Source organism: Lissotriton vulgaris, chromosome 10, assembly GCF_964263255.1.
Source record: "Lissotriton vulgaris chromosome 10, aLisVul1.2, whole genome shotgun sequence".
In the NCBI taxonomy this organism is placed as follows: Eukaryota; Metazoa; Chordata; class Amphibia; order Caudata; family Salamandridae; genus Lissotriton; species Lissotriton vulgaris.
In genome coordinates this window covers 275,963,546-275,981,311 of record NC_141698.1, presented here as the reverse complement: position 1 = coordinate 275,981,311, position 17,766 = coordinate 275,963,546, and the positions used below count along the sequence as shown (strand labels likewise).

The 17,766-nt window shown below is 42.1% G+C and overlaps 1 protein-coding gene across 1 annotated transcript in view; it reads right to left on the bottom strand.

Annotated features, from left to right (window-relative positions):
* PTPN23 (protein tyrosine phosphatase non-receptor type 23) overlaps positions 1 to 15,833 on the bottom strand; it is a 599,643-nt gene extending 583,810 nt beyond the window's left edge. Inside the window, exon 1 of the mRNA XM_086941008.1 lies at positions 15,335 to 15,833. Within this exon, the coding sequence (XP_086797134.1) occupies positions 15,335 to 15,418 (84 nt within the window). The 5' untranslated portion in view covers positions 15,419 to 15,833. The remainder of the gene's footprint in view (positions 1 to 15,334) is intronic.
* Positions 15,834 to 17,766: the final 1,933 nt, after the last annotated feature.

The window sequence follows — 17,766 nt, the reverse complement described above, 5'->3', positions numbered from 1 at the left end:
ATTAAAAACTGATCTTTCTCCATTAATCGTTTTTGCTGTAACAAACTTCTTAGCAGCGAGGTGGAATAAGAGACTGAACTATCTGAATGCTTAGTCCAGTGAGAGAAGATAGATATATGTATTTAGCCTTAGAGTGTTTAATGATTTTCCAAAGTAAAGGCGAGGCGCTGTGATGATCATGTTTTTAAATTTTTTTAATGGATTTTGTATTTTACAGTGATGATATAGCTCAACGGACATGCCCTGATTGATGTTTTTAATTCAATTGAATGAATTGAAGTGTGCTAATTTATATTGTTGAATGTAATGCGACTTCTTTTATGACAATGTTGTCGAAATAAAGAAAGTATGCACAATACGCAAGAGTGATTTGAGGCTCGGTCCATTGGTTAGCAGCAATCATCAGCTGTACGGAGAATGACACAGAAGGAGGTTGGAGAATTCAGGAGAGGTTAGAAATATTAAGGAACAGATTCTTTTACAGGACAGAATGGCTTCAGAAAATGGCTGTGTTGAACAAGAAGTATTAGAAGGCAGGATGAGTGAGGAGAATATTAAGAAATGAATCCAAAGGGAGGTTAGAGCTTCTTTTAAGGAGGTGGTAGATATTGTGATGGAAAAAAGAAAGCGGCATCTAGGTTCTGGAGAGGAGTATTTGTCTTTATCAGAAGAAAGGCTGAGACGAGTGTGAAAGAGACGAAAAGGCTGAGACGAGTGTGAAAGAGAGGAAAAGACTGAGGAAAACAAAACATTTAGAGAAAAGACTACTGAATAAAAAGAGGAAGGATGGATGAAACTACATAACAGAGGGTGGTTCTGTTTCAGCACGCATAGCAAAGGTGTCCATAATGGCACACAAGATTTATCAGATGAAGAATTCATGAATGTTGATGGTGATATCACATATGGATCAGATAAGATGTAAGACGAATACATATTTGATTAGAATTAAGATTACTTTTTAAATGATGAACTTATAGGCGATTTGGGCTGTTCATTGAAAGCGATAATTAAGAATCCACTAGGTGAAGAAATGTTTAGTCCATACGACATTCGTCATACTAAAAGTGCAGATTGGTGACCAGAAGAATAAGCAGGTAAATTAATTAAGGAGTACATAAGAAAGTCTATGGGAATGAAGGTAAAAAATGTACTTAAGGCAGAGTGTTCAAGGCCAGTGATTGAGTATAAGGTGTGAAATACTCCGAACCTATATCCAGACATGATTACATTTCTTTTTAAGATGGGGAGAAATCCTCACAAAGGTCTACAGGGATCTTGGAAGCAATGTTAAGATGATCTGTTGGACATTCTGGGACCTCTAGCAAAGTTTATAGATATGGCAGAGGAGGCTCATTTAAACAATGAGCCAGTTGATTTATTAAGAGGATGGAGCCAAAGGGCTATGAGCTTTCTAGGTAACTCCAATGCTGAGCTCATGGCCGAATGCAGGAAGACAATTCGTATGAAAATGAACCCCAAATTGTGGGAAATGGCAAATGAAGAGGCGAGTGAGGTTGCTAGAGCGATGCTCTTTGGTGAGAAATTGGCGAAGAGCCTAGGCAAATATATGGTTACTTTTACAGCACTAGAAAAGGCTTAATCAAACATGAGGAAAGTGTTCGGTGGTGTTTTTGGAAGAGCAGGCAGACAAGGACCTTATACTGGCGAGGACTATAAAGGTCCCAGTACAATAACGCCTTCAGGAGGTGCAGGAAGAGGCTTCCAGGAGTCATCAGGTTTCTTCCTGCAAAGAGGAAGTTTGGGGAGAGCCACGAGTACCAGAGGACGATGGCAGACTTCTACATAGTTCCGCTGTGAGTTCAGAGACGACTATTGTTTTCTTCCCCAAACACAAAGTAGGGGGTAGTCTAAAAAGGTTTGTAGACGCATGGAGGAATATAACTGGAGATCCATGGGTGTTAAAAACTATGCAAGGGTTCGAGATAGAGTCTGTAGATATACCGGTCCAAGTAAAAGAACCGAGGGAGTTAAATATGACAAAGAAACAAAAGTTAGGGGTCGATGGAGAAACAGAGGGAATGTTGCAAAAAGGGGCTATACGTCCAGTGAAAGAACATTCAAAAGGGTTTGTGAGCACTTTATTTGTGGTGGGCAAAAAAGGACAAAGGATGGAGATCTGTGATAAATTTAAGGTTTGCAAATTGGTTTCTAGTTTACAAGCATTTTAAGATGGAGGGAAACCATCTTTTGAGAGACATGCTTCTGGAAAAGCATTGGTTAGTAAAATTAGAATTGAAGGATGCTTATTTTACAGCGCCGATGGAAGAAGAAAGCCACAAGTATTTACAATTCAGACGGAGGACTCAGTGCACAAGTTTTTATGTTTCCGTTTGGTCTGTCTCCGGCACCATGGTGCTTTACAAAGGTGATGAGGGCTTTGGTAGCTCATTTCAGAGAAAGAGGATTTCATTTGATTGTTTATTTGGACAACATACTGTTGATGTCACAGTATGTAGACGAGTTAGAACAATTGAAGATGGTGAGGGGTCTCTTGAGGGAGTTTGGGTATGATAAACAAAGAGAAGTCCATTATGTACCCATCTCGAGGTTGGGATTCCTGGGGTTCCAAATAGATACAGTGAGAGCAATGTTCTTGTTACGAAAAAAGAAACAAAGATGATAAAGAAGGGGGTGTTGCATGTATTGAGGGAGGAATGTTTAATGTTGAGGGATTTGGAGAGAATAATAGGTTTGTTTTCGTTGTCAATCCAGGCGATTTTTCCAGGGCCAATGCACTACCCTGCTTAACAGAGGCATTAAAGAAGGGCATATGGTTTGGTGACATGGTGGTTGTGCTGAATAAGAAGGTGAAGGAAGAATTGTATTGGTGGCTACACAATCTGGAGGCATGGAATGGATGAGCAATGTTTGGTTGCATGCCGGATTTTGTGCTGGAGACAGATGAGTCTAACTGGTGGGGGACCTCGGATAGGAGAGAAGGAGACAGTTGGCACAAGGTCAGGTTTGGAGAGAAGTCAGCACATAAACTGTTTGGAATTGACAGTGGGCTTGTTTGCACTGAAGAGTTTCAGAGGAGTGTTACAGGGTCAGAAAGTTTTGATGAAAATGGACAATGTGTTGGCTGTATCGTACAGTAATTGCTTGGCGGGGTAGCAGGTCCAGGAGTCTGTCAGACACTGCAAAGGTGTTGTGTTTTGTTTTGTTTGGAGGACAGGGTAAACTCAGCTGCGGTTTCTTCCTGAGGGCCGGGGAGTGTCGCCTTCCCACCCGCTGCGAGACATGCTAAAGCAATGTGAACAATAAAATAGCAATGAAAGAATTGTATTGCCATTTTCTATTCACAAAGCACGTTGCAGCTTTCAATCTGCCCAGAAGCTGGGATAAAGGAGGGGTGTGTTCTCTGCTGCACAGAGAACTGGTAAATTGACTGGCCAGACACTGCAAAAGTGCACAAGTCAGTTTGGCCGGCTGTCTTGAGTCGGTCAAACTGACATGGGCACTTTGCAAGTCTCCAGTGGAGACCAAGCACCGACGTACATGGCCTAAAGGAGCATCTAGCCAGAGCCTGCTCCACCCAATCCAGGCGATGCTCTTATGCAGCATGAGAGCAGCACCTGGATTGGTTAGGGAGGGTTCCTCTTTCACTGGTGCCCGTCAGAGCCACGGACTGCAAGGACACAGAGGACGCAGCCCAGGTAAGTGCATTTATTTTATTTTTAATGCAGTTGTAATGCATGTGACTGCTTTTATTTTGTATTCTTGTTTTAAGTAAACGTGTTTTGGGATGCAGTGAGGCACATTGCTTGCCCCACCATTTTGTTATGCTACCATTATGTTAGCAGCCACTCTTTGGATAAATTTGAGAGCAGAATATTTTCCAGGGGACATGAATTCTATTGCGAATTGGTATTTAAAATCTTTGATGGACTACAGCAATTGGAAGATGGAGCTGCCCTGTTTCAAATAAATAGATTGGATTGGCATCCTTTGGAGGTGGATCTGTTTAAGAGAAGGTTGACATTTCAGATAGAAAGGTACTTCAGCTGGTTGCAAGACCGTGGTGCAGCAGCGGTAGAGGTTTTCCAGCAGGATAGTCAGAGATGAGAGAATATGCTTTGCCACATTTTGCTATGATTAGGAGGCTGCTTATGAAGGTGTGAAGAGGGAGAGATGTGTCTGTTGGTGAAGCTAACTTTTTCTGGGTGTCTCAGGCATGGTTCCCAGCAGTCTTGGACTTGGCATTTGAGGTTCCGTTGTTGATTCAGGTAGAAGAGGTTTTACTGAGGAATGGAGAAGGGGAAAAATATCTGTTGATACTGAGCAAATCATTGCACCTTCTTGTTAGTAAAGTGTCCGGAAATCTGGAGCTTTCCAAAGACTTTCGCAAGGGGCTGCTGAGTTGCTAGAGGGCTCTTAGGCCAAAGGAGCTTGGCGGAGGTTCAAAGTAATTTGGAATTTTATGATTTGTTGGTGCATGGGAAGGAGTTGGGATCCTGTGGAGGCACCTTGTGGTAGAAGTAGGACATTTTTAGTTGAGCAATTTGAGAGAGGTCTAACCTATCATACATTGAACTGTTATAGATCTGCAGTTTCGGCAGGTCACGTATATATGTTGGTGGAAGGTCTGTTGGAAGTAATGTGCTGGTGTGCAGAGTAATGAAGAGCATGAGGCTTACGAGACCACCTAGGGCTAGATATGAGACTTTGTAGGATGTATATTTAGTCCTAAAGTTATTTAAAAACTGGTCAATTAACAAATACTTAAATTTGAAGGATCTAACACAAAAACTGGCGACGTTGTTACGATTAGTGTCTGGTAGAAGAGTTTCAGATGTCAAGAGCTTGGAAGTAAGAAATAGAAAATTCAGTCCAGATGGTGTATATTTGAGATTTAGAAAACAACGAAAATAATGTCTATTTCGATGTTTTATCCATAGCTTGATGACTGCAGGAACTTACGAGTGGTGGTGTGTTTGAAGAAATATGAATGCAGATCACAGGAGAATAGGAGAGACGGTGAGCATCAGTTGATATCGTATGTAAAGCCTTTTAAGATGGTGAGTTCCACCATGATTGCAAGGTTGATTAAAGATGTGATGGGGCAAGCTGATGTAGATGAAGGAAAGTTTAAAGCCCATTCTTTAAGTGGCGAGTAAAGCCTGCTGGTCTGGTGTAACACTGGAAGGTATTATGAGGGCAGTGGATTGGTCCATTATATATAAGTATGTTTCCTCAGCATTACTTTAGACCTATTGAACACATGTCAAAGGTGGTGTTGACGGGCTTTCAACAGGGAGAATGGTACCTTTCGGTCTTGTAATGAAATGGTGATTCTAAGATTACCATGAATAGATATTCAGGATTTCATTAAAGACATGGAGGCTAGCATTATCCGGCTCTCCTTTTCCTTAAAAATAAAATACATTTTTAAAAAAAACTTAGAGTTTTGAAATATTATTGCAAATTGAAGTATTGTTTGACATAAGGTTTGTGTTTTAACTGATATGTGATGTTACGTTCAAAGTTTTTTTTGCTTGTTCTAGATTCCCAATCTTGATGAGGGAAGAAGATGAGCGTGTCTGATATGGATGAAGTCTGGATTCTTCGCAGTTTGGCATTTAAAAGAGGAGGAACATTCTATTACAGTGTTATTTATGGATTGTTAAGATTCCAGTTCTGGATTGTTTTATTGTTGTAAAAATGTAAAAGGTTGATGTATAATGCTAGCCTCCGTGTTTTTTAAGAAATCCAGATTCTCTAGTCATTGTTATCTGAGATTCACCATTTCACTGCAGCGATCGCTCACTCACCTTCTCCATTTTAAGTATGCTGCAGTACCTACCAGTGCTATAAGTTGGGAAGTTTACCAGTCACAATGTTACCAGCCTCTTAATCAACAGCTGAACTTCACTTACATTATTATGGGGAATGCAACCCAACCATTTTTACAGATGTGATTATTGCACAGCCTTCGCACAACAGGAACACAGATCATACACAATTTCCTCTGAGAAATACTCAAACAACGCCCCTATCCACGTCGGGGCTGGGATAGTGGAGAGCTGGGAACCCCCACTTATGTCAAACTCTACCACCTGTGTCAAGAGCCCCTCCACTCAAAATCTTTCTAACATCCAGCATCTGTGTAAGCAGACATTCCCCTATCATGTCACATCTCCGCAGCAAGTCCCATTTGTCTACTTCATCTTGCTTACCTCTGCCTAGATCCAGTCTCTCACCACAAAGATAGTAGGCAGTAGCACAATAAACAAAATCTCACGCCTTTACGCCCCACTGCATACATATGCACAGCTACACCAGTGCAGTGGTACAGCACCAAGACTATTCATAAGGGACACCCTTAATACACACGTTGCTCCAAACAAAACCTACTGAGTTGAGTCCTACCAACATCAAAAGCCCTTCACTATGGGTATTAAGCACTATACAAGTGTAAATAAAATACTGTGTTTTATTGTCTTAGATTACTTTTCCATTTCAACCTATATGTTTTTTCATCAGATATCCAATATAAGTTTCAGACAGTCAAAACCCAGAATGTTCCACATCCATGAGCTTGTCTTCAAATAAGTGTTTTTTGTAAACCTTTTTCTCAGTGTATGGTATAAGTTACATAAAATTAAAGACTTTCTTACACCGCTGGATGATGAATCTTTAGTCTATATGCCCAATACCATTTCTCAGCCCATAGTTCAAAAAAAGGGGGAACCTAGATGCACCACTGTCTAATATGAATGTTGCAGATTTCACAAACTGTTACTTGACCTTTAAATCTTTTCTATTACATACAGCAGGGTACTTGATAAGTGACACTAAGAAATCATGTTTACTTCAGTACGGCACATTTTAAAACCCAATACAGAAGTAATTTCAGATCTGATTACATTATTGTTTCTATGCACCATAGACTAAGCAGACCATTCACAACTATTCCGACCCCGAGAAGTCACAACTGGGAGCAGGGTTTTTTAAATTTTTGGTCAATAAAAACCGAAAAGCAGTGAAAAATGTCATAAATATGTAGGAAAAAAATAATGTCGCAGTAAATCAGCAGAAGAAATATGTCGGAGCATAACCAATTAAAATATACAAAAACAGCTTAAAGTATCCTCTATCACAATATATTGTGCAATTAATTGTGGAGAGTGGGCTATATTTTCTGTAGGTAGGATTGCACTATTTACATAGAACCTCGTACCCCTTAAAAAATTGTGAAATGCTCTGTCTTACAAAGGAATACAAGGCACGTGTTTCTGCAAGGGTTCAGAAGGTATGATTTACAGGTTGACCTGTGTAGGAGGTGTTAGGTGTGGTGCTGGAGGTATGAAGTTGCACTCTAAACATCAGTACTTATAGATGAGGTGTTGTAGAATCTTCAGATAAAATACACATTCCAAAATTTATGGGAGGACAAGGACAGAGCGATAAAAATCAAACCTAGAATGAAAGGCTCCGGATTGGTAGAAGGTAAGGAGTTTTCACTAGAGAAAGCAGGTGTTTGTGCTCTGAATGACAAGACGAACTATACACATTGCTTCAAACGTGATAAGTCTAGCCACAGGCGACCAGGTAAAGGCTCCAGCAAAGGTAAAGTATGCAAGGTGTTATTAGGGCTAAGGACTGGTTTCACAGCTACATTAAAAAAAGACTCTATAGCCTCTAAATCAGCCGGTGGGATATCGCTATATATATATATATATATATATATACACACACACACACCTTCGGTGTATTTTAGACAGGAGATCACAGCTAAAGGAAGATCTGATAGAGTATAAAAGGTCCAATTTGTCATTGATTCACTTAAGTGGTCAGGAAGGGGGTCATATCCAAGATCATGCCTGGATCACTTTTTTCATTTGATAGGCTAGGAGGTGGGCCTGGCTCTTTTTAGCAAGATTGTGGATGTGTGGTAGATGGTCTAGTTGCCTTAGATTATCAGCTCTATCTAGTTTTGGATGGGTTTCGTTTTAGCCGGTTTGACCTCATCCAATGATCTACCACTAGGAGGCACTAGCCAATGGTACCTAATTCGGATGGGCACTGACGTTTTCGTACAATTTGTGTGCCATCAATGCATTCGTAACAGCTAAGACTGATGGTAAATTCTCCAGTAGTGGACATAGGTACATGTTAAAGAGGAAGGGGCCATGCGGGATCCTTGAGGCCTCCTGAAGTCCATGGGCAAGCATCAGAGACTATCTAGGAAAGAAGCATTCCAGAGAACGGTGCCTTGCATTCCTTTGAATCTCTGGAGCAGATTGAGATGATGGACCAAATCAAAGGAGGCAACAAAATTCTGTAGCAGGCGGCCATTAGTTCATTTTTTCAACAGGAATATGAAAAAGAGAGACAGGCCCATATTTGTTTGGTGCTTCTATGCATCTGTCTTTAACGGGAAAAGTACCAATGAGGGCACAGTTTTCACCCGCTATCCAGAAGTGAGGACAGGTTGTGTTACCAGGACTTGTAAAGAATCTCCTTTTTATCTTTTGTTTGTGCTCCTCTTCCTCAATTTTCTCAGACTAATATAGTTGCCTCTTCGGGGATCTATGCAATGTAACCTGTACACATTAAGGTGTAAGAACAAACTGAGGATAAAACAAAGAAATTATATCTATATATTTTGGTCTCTTTTTTGTTGGGGATATGAGGACACCTCAACATCAGTAAATTTTCCATGCCAGGTTCTATTGAATGTGTTGGTTAATGAAGCGAGCACAAGATTTGACAAGCCCCAGCTCTTCCCTGCCCTATCGATGCATGTACAAACACATCATTAAAAGGGGCACCAAGTACATCCTGAGGGCATACATATATTCAGAATTACTATCTTCTTTTACGCTTGGATGGTGGATATGGCATTTTGATTGCATTGGTTGGTTTTCAACTTTCCCTCTTTAATCTATTATGCATGCTTGTGTGCATGTGACTTCTAGCGCTAGCCAATTTGATCATGTTACTCCTGTATTTGTATTGTCTCCAAGTAGCTATTCTACATCTGTGGAATTATCTTCTAGTAGATATTCACCTCTACCTGGTCCTTCTGAAAACTTTTTTTAATGGCCTCTTTGCGCTAAATTTTCCAAGAATTATTTACTCTTATTTCTTCAACACTTAATCAAAGACACTTTTTTCCTTATTAAAATCTATTTATGAATGTTTGAATGTCTATTAAATTGTTTAAGCACCGCACCCTATCATCCTTAGTCTGCTTGGACCTGAATAGAGTAATGTGGATGGACCATGAGAGATTGAATATGATATGGGCAGCAAAGATGAGGCTTCAGAAGACGAGCTGAAAGAAATGGCAGGTGAGCATGAAATAGAAGGCTGCGGCAGCAAAATACTTTGTTTAAAGACAAGAGCGCTAAAGGTTGGTATGGCTGAGTGAAAAAATGAGGTCAAGGGAATGTAGCAGGAAAGCCAGTTAGAGAAGGCAGAAGCTTTAACAGAGGTGATAAAAGAGGATAATTGCATTTCACCATAAAGCGGACAACAAGAAGAATGGAGTTGGTAGGAAGGAGATGTTGAGAGGGGTAATTTGTTTGGTGTAATCAATAAAGGGGAGATATGTGATCTACATTCTAGTGAGTTTCAGCATCAAGCAATGTCAGTGGCCCTATAGCCTGTTATGCATGCTTACAGATAACTAGTGCGGTGGAGAAAGAAAAAAGGTTTGGGTGTCATTTGCAAATAAGGAGAATCGAAATCAGGGGAAGGCTTTAGCTATAGCAGTAATGTAGTGAGAGAGAGAGAGAGAGAGAGCAAAAGAGCATGTAGAATTAAATTGTGCTTCATTCTCCACGGTAGAAGATTTATGTGTAGTGGTCGGCAAGTACCAGGAAAACAGTAAAATCTGTTAGGGAAGTAGCAGGAAAAATGGGATTGAGGGGTTGCCACAATTTTATTAGGATTGGAAAGACTGTGTAGATAAATGCTATTACTGACCATATCGAACATGGTACCTTAGTCAAAATACAAAAGGGTGGCACTAAAATGCTATTGATATACAAAAGTGACCAGGTATCAAATGTGGTTTAAAATGATTCTGTAAGGACGTGGGGGTATTTTCCAGAAGCTAGATAGACGTGTTTGAGAATTTGTTAGACCAGCTTTTAAATTGTTTTAGGAAAAAAAGTGGGACAATGGGCAGTACTTGACATGTAAATGTAAATGTAGTTAATTTATATAGCGCTGTATCACCGACCGGTTTCTAAGCGCTTGCTTAGGGAACCCGTCCTGGTATTCCCCTGTGAGATAACCCATTACTGGGCATCCCCAAGGTGAAAGCCAGGCATCCCGCTGCGAGGGGCAGTCGTGGAGCTTAAGCAAGCTATTGCCCAGAGTTACAGAGTGGGACTCCATGATTGGAATAGGCACCGAGGCGAGAATTGTCAGGTCCGGGGGAGATTTGAGCCCAAGACCCGCCGAGGCGGGGAATTGAACCCAGGTCCGGGCCAGACCTCTGCATCAGGGTCTGCCGCTCCAACCACTTGAGCCACACTTCTCCAATGGGTGAAGGATTGTGTAGAGGGCTCCTTGATTTTGAGAATGGCCACTAAAATTGGGAAGTATGGAGCCATATGGATATTAAATGAATTGACAAATCAGGTCGGGGAGACTGAGAGGAGAGATGGCTTTGTTAAGCTGCTAAGATAAGTTTGTTACGTGGGACAAAAGCAAGGAGTTATCACCATTTTTAAAAATGTGAGCATGTGTGCTTGAAAACAAATATGTCATAAAAAGGAAGATTGGTGTTTTCATGGAACTGGGTGGAATAAAATATAGGTGGAAAGAGCAGGAGAGAACAAAGGGAACAATGTTCTTGCAATTTTAATGTTTAGCAGAGATGTTAGCGGCAGCAGGTCGGATGATTGACTGATTAGAGTTTGCAATGATGATTGTTGAGGAAGTAATTTTTTTTTAAAGTGTTGACAGTGTCAAAGGAAAAGGAGTAAGACGCAGGGGAACAAACTGTGACTAGCACAACAACACTGCTGGTTTTTCTCCACCGGTGGAGGTGGGTGTGCATGCGGACCTTCATACCACATTTCAATGCCTGTCCAAGGGCAAAGTAATTTCTGAACAAAGCCACTGACAGGACGGAGGCTTTGTTACCAGATCACGAAAATCACTGGACTGGCAATATAAATTAAGACTCCAACCAACGGGTCGAAGTCATTGACTGAATAACTTTGAGGCACCAACCGGCTCGTGGAGGCACTTGTGATTTATTCTCACACCCATATCTGACTAGGAGGCAATTCATTATTCGCAAGGACACCAAAGAAATCTGCTTTTGGGCTGCCAATCCCCCCTTATGCCCTGAGGAAGACCCACCTTGACGCATTTTACTTTTGCGCAACTCACAGGGCCGAAACGTCGGCGTATTGTATATGTCTACACAACGCTCATGATTACAGTCCCATTTGTCATTGGATCCTGAAGCATATGTGCTAAAATAATAAGGACATGCATATTTATAAAATCTTTCTCCCCTCTTTTCATTGCACGCTCAATTGTTTCTGTATATAGTGTACTGTCCTTATCACCACATGTCACTTTTTCACCACAGTCACGTAGTTCATATTGCAACTGAAATTGTAAATTGTGACAGCCATGATTATTTGATTATCTCTGAATACATTATTGAATTCTAATTTTGGTGTTTGTTATATCTTTATTTTTCCTTTGCAAAGCATTGATATGTGTTATAAGTAAGCTGTTCCTACTTGCTCTAAGTAATTGAAAACGCCAACAGAACCAATTTTTCCTTCAAATACGTATACCCAGGTTCAGAGGGACACTGGGTTGCCCTATTACGTTTACCACAAGGGCAAAGTGAGGCTGAGCCACGAGAGACAATATTATAAACAAACATTGATTATAAACAAATGCATTTTCCTAAAGTCAGCAAAGCCGGAATTAGATCATTTCCTGGCCTTCTAATTATTAGCGAGGGCAAACCGATATGCTCTCTACACAACATTTACCACCCACCCAGAGACAACCTCACCTTTTCCCAACAAATCATGGATATGATTTCAACGAATTCCGGACGGCAGCTCTCCCAAATATACCTTGGCGACTTCAACCTCCACTGGAACGATCGCAATGACGCAGTGGTAAATAGTCTTAAAAGTTTCCTCAATGCCCTTGACCTCACCCAAATATGCAACAGCCCAACCCACGAGAAAGGCTCTATCCTCGACCTTATCATCTCCAAAGAGGACTCTATCCAACTCGAGTCCATCCAACCCTGTGACTGGTCAGATCATCATATTGTCACATTCTTCATCAATGTAAAAGTTAAATCTAACCCGGTTCAATCCTCCAAGCCCAAAGTCTGGAAAAGAGACTTGAAAAAACTCAACCCAAGCTCTCTGCCTCCTAACAGCTGCAATCTCCTACTCCCACAGACCGGCGCTAAGGACGTTCAATCCCTGACTGACCACTACCTCAACGTTATGTCCTCAATAATTAATGAGGCTGCACCTATGCAGCTAAAAAGAGTCTCTACTAAAATCTCCAATCCATGGTACAACGGAAGTCTTAATGAGGATAGACGAGACATGCGAATGGCAGAACACACCTGGAGATCAGCTCCCTCTGTAATGCACCTACAAACGCTGAAGAAAAAGAGAAACGCCTATTTCAGGAAAATAAAACGCTCAAAACTAGACTTCTTTAGCCTCCAGCTAGACCAAGCAAAACACCGTCCGAGAAAACTGTTTGAGCTAATCAGAACACAATCCAAGGAACAATCCCAACCACTCAGCACTGTGCGCGAAGCTCCCTCCTGTGAAGACTTCTCCGCTTTCTTTATCCAAAAAACTGACAACATAAAGAGCGATCTCCTCATTGACGCAAGCCTCTACTCCAAACCCCACTGCATAGCACCCACTGAACCAAAAAACAATGCTACATGGGCAACCTTTGGCACCTACTCTGAAGAAGAAATTGGCAAACTGCTCAGCACCTTGAAACCATCCAATCACCTCACAGACCCCCTTCCTGCTAACGCTGTAAAAGACTTTACCCCTTTGCTTCTCCCACTCTGGACTAAAACTATCAACAGCTCACTTCAACAAGGAACCATACCTGACTCCCTCAAAGTTGGACAAGTCACACCTATACTAAAGAAACCTACAGCCGACCCCTCTGATCTGAACAATTACCGTCCCATTACTAATATCCCCACTCTCGCCAAACTACTGGAAAAATGCGCACAATTACAATTGTCTAAACACATTGAACAGTTTGATCTCCTCAACCCTCATCAATCAAGCTTCCGAGCAGGACACAGTACAGAAACTGCTATGACTCACATAATTGACAACGCACTTCAAATGCTAGACCAAAACGACACCTGCCTCCTCATCCTTCTTGATCTCTCTTCAGCATTCGACACCGTTAAACATGAGAATTTACTCGAACTACTAAACACAAGAATGGGTTTATCTGGAACTGTTCTCAAGTGGTTCACTTCCTTTCTACACAACAGGTCGCAGAAATTCAAGAGCAACAACCTGTTGTCCTCGCCAATACCTGTAACGCTGGGCGTCCCCCAAGGATCCTCCCTATCCCCAACTCTGTTCAACCTAGTTATGGAACCTCTCACCACCTTGCTACAGGCATCCAATGTACACTTTCACATGTACGCCGATGACACCCAACTTTATCTCAAATTACAATCCCCCAAAGACATTTTGCTCCTAAACTCAACGATCAGAAGCACCCAATCCTGGCTTGCCGATAATGATCTCAAACTCAATGCTCTGAAAACAGAGTTCCTTCTGATCTCACCTCCAGCGAAGATCTCCACCACGCAAACTTGGCTTAAACAACTAACAGCACTCAATGTCCAACCCACCATCGTGGACTCAGCTAAATCCTTAGGCATAACCCTCGACACCAATCTCAACATGCAGCAACATATCAGCAAGGCAACTAAGGGAGCGAACTTCCAAATCAATACCCTGAGGAAACTTAAACCTTTCCTACCAGCCAAAGACTTCCAAACGGCAGTTCAAGCACTAGTCATCCCTCGAATTGAATATGGCAGCGTCGCCCTCTGCGGACTCCCCCTAACTACTACTGCACCCCTAAGAGCTTCTCTAAACGCTGCAGCGAGACTCATCACTGGGTCAAAAAAGCACTCTCGTATTTCTCCTGACTTGATATCCCTGAACTGGCTGCCTTTTGAAGCCAGAATACATCTGAAAATCGCCTGCATGACACACAAGGCGTTACACCTGAACTCTCCCGGCTACCTCACTCAGAAGCTGACAATCTCTGGCGGAGCTAGAAACACTAGATGCACAAACAATCTTTTGCTGAAACCTCGTAGATTCCGGAAGGTAAAAACCTATAAACGCTCCTTCTCAGGAATGGCACCCAGGATCTGGAACTCACTCCCTCCCGAAACTAGGCTCATCTCTTCCACTACACTCTTTAAGAAAGAAGTAAAAGCTATCCTCATGGCAAAATACACCTGAACTATTACTTCGGACTCTTTTAAAGACTCCGCACCGATCTGTACTACCGGTTTGACACAGTTGTTTATTTGTATTACCTGTATTATTGATTTACATGATTTTGATTTATCTGTTTGACTATGCTTCCTCATGTACCCCTTCTGTGTAAAGCGCTCTGATATCTGCAAAGATCTTGTCCGCGCTATATAAAACTTTCAAAATAAATAAATACTCCAGTCGAGAAGATGCATTCGTCCACGTCTAACCAATCTGTGCATTGCAGCGATGCCGTAGTAATAGTCAAACCTCGAATTTTATCCTTTCAAATTAAAATGTTTTAAGGTAAAGGGTCAAACAATTTGTCTCATATGCCTCGCTTGTCAACATATTCCAGGCTAATATCAATCTTGAAGAACTTTATGTAAAACTGTATCTAGATTCTTCATACATCTTTCCTACAAGACTCATTTCAGTGAGTCTCTCATATATTGCCTCTTTCCATACATGTAACACTTTACTATCTACGACAAAAACCGCCTCACTTCTAAGACAACCTTCCCTTAACCCTCTCTTCTAAGGCCGTCTTCCTGAAACTCTCCCCTCTTTCTCAATATTGTCCCCTTAAATATGGAGAGTCCCTTTTGCTGCTCCTAAGACTTGTCACTGTCAAACATCCTATTCCTGTCACTTTCGCTAGATCTCCGCTTCCTATTATCATCCCGACCCTCCCAAAGCACCTCGTCAACCCACTAAACAAACCAGTCACTCCCCTCTACAACTCACAGACCCTGAACCATTGTTGTCTCCTGCTTGTCAGCTTGCCCTGACAGTTCTTGCACTCCACTGACCTGCTTGACAGCGCTGTTGAAGCTGAAGTCGCCGGCCTCCTTTAGGTCCAACCATATCATGGGCATGCGTGGCACAGCCTCCATTCTCCTAGCAGGACCACCACCAGCTTCACCGAGCCAGAGCCTCCTGACCCGGAAGCACAACAGGGTGTTGACGTCACCGTCACGACCACTGAGCCTGCCTGGGCCAGGCAACCAGGCCCTCCCGAACCTGGAAGGACAACCAATTACTGACGTCAGAGTCACGAGCACTGCAGTAGCCGAGCCCCTTCTGACCCGGAAGTACGAGTATTCGACTATTACTTGACGTTGATGCCTCTAGCAGTGCATTTTCACCCGCCTGAGCGCCAAGTATAAAAATGCGTGCATGTGTCTCAATACCACACCCTGTTCACCCCTGAAAAACAACAGACGGCAGGCAGCAGAGTGTCGCGTCCGATGGTATGACAGGGAAAAGCATTAGGAAATCACGTGATGTTGTCACGGGCCAGTTCTGTGTAAGGATGCCGGGAATTGTAGTTCATAGTAAACGGGGTGGATCTACTAAAGCACGCTGACTCCTGAACGTGTCCCTGCACGGCATACTGGGATTTATAGTTTTTGAAACTGCATTTTATCTTAGTGTGGTGACCTAATAGCTAAAGCAGCTAGCTGGCAGAGCTCGGGGACAGAGATGTTTTAAGGCATAAGTGAAGTAGGCAGTTGACCAGGACCCGACTTCCCAATGGGCCCCTGGGTAAGTTCCCTGTCTCAGCCTTTAACACAGAATTCAATATATGTTTTTATTATCATGGGACTTTATTGAAATGAAGAATGTCCAGAATATAAATAAATCCAAGTATTTATTTTAAAATATGGAGAAGAAGCACATCACGTCTGTTACAAAGTAGATCTTCAGTAAACCGTCTTTCATGGGATCTGGAACCCAACATGTAAGATGCAGGCACGCATCATACATTCCAGGCTCCGGCAACCAGATAACATGGATAGACATAGAAAACATAATCTAAATAAATAAAGAATGTAACAGACTTGAATTAGCAGAAGCAGGCAATAACATTCGAAGTTATTCTCGGCAGGAACCCCAAAAAAGTTCTAGCTGAGGGCTCCCAAAATCCTTAAGATGATGCTGCACAGGGAAAAATGTTCGTATCCCGGCTTCGTCTCAACATCCCGTGATCATGGGCAAAAATTACGTACTCTTCCTATGCCTAAAAATAAAGGGGCATATATACAAGCCCCTATCGCCACTGGTATGTCACTTTTTGTGATGTTTCCGTGGCAATAGGGGTTTCGCCTTATTTACAAGGCAGCGTTAAGCCACTAACACTGCCTTGTAAATAAGGCCCCCTTTCACGCTATGCTTACCGTGAAAGGGATGGGTGTTGCGGTGGGCATTCCACCGCAGCACTCATTGATTTTGACTCTGCCCCCTATTTACAATGGCAGCATAAATAGGAGGCAGTGCCAAAATTAAGACCAGTGAAAACCCGGTTTTAAGTTGGTGAAACGAGGAGAAATGCTATATTTCTCCTCGTTTTTGCTTTTTCCATGTCAGCTGCCTTGTGCTGCGCACACGGAAAAAGCAAAAAGGCTTTTATTGTTTATGTACAGCAAGGTCCCCCTTCCTGCACATAAACAATCTTTTAAAAAAATTACATTTTGTGACTTCCATTTGCGCTACATTAAGCAGCACACATAGAAGTGAAAACATGGCATTTCAAGATTGTTTATGTACAGGAAGGGAGACCTTCCTGTACATAAACAATCTTTCCCCTGCACACTGACACCCTTGCACTACGGTGCAAGGGTCCCAGCATTGGTGCTACACTGTTAAGTGTAGCACTAGCGCAGGTGGAAACGCAAGGCTGCACCATATTGTTGTAATTATGCTGCAGCCTTGCGTTTCTAAAGTGGCGGAGTGAGGTGTTAAGCCATGACGGCTACCGCTTCACTCCGCCACTTCTGTTGTACATATCCCCCAAAATGTCTAATGTTGTCAGATTCTGTTGTAGAGCTCTCTAAGGACCTTGGGCCACGTTCACATTATTAAACAAAAAAATAATGGCACATAAAAGACTTTACGGTACCGCTTCACAAGAAATTGCATGCAGGAAGCCTTTAAAAGACACTTCTGTGGGAGAGTAAGAATTGCTTACTACCTTTTTAGGATTTATTTCCACAATGCCCTTTTTTAAATCAAGTTGGCAATTCAATGGGGAGGGCAGACAGTGCCACACCACCACCGTATGTGGCCTAAAGTGTACATTTTAGTGATAGAAATGTCAAATTTGATACTTCATCCTGGCATTACCACTTAACTAAAAAAAATGCAAGTAAAAAGCACTGTATTAAAAATCATTTGTGTTGGACTCCCAACACAGTGGCATTTTTTCAAGGGAGGACGTTCTCTGTCTGAACCTTGCCATCCG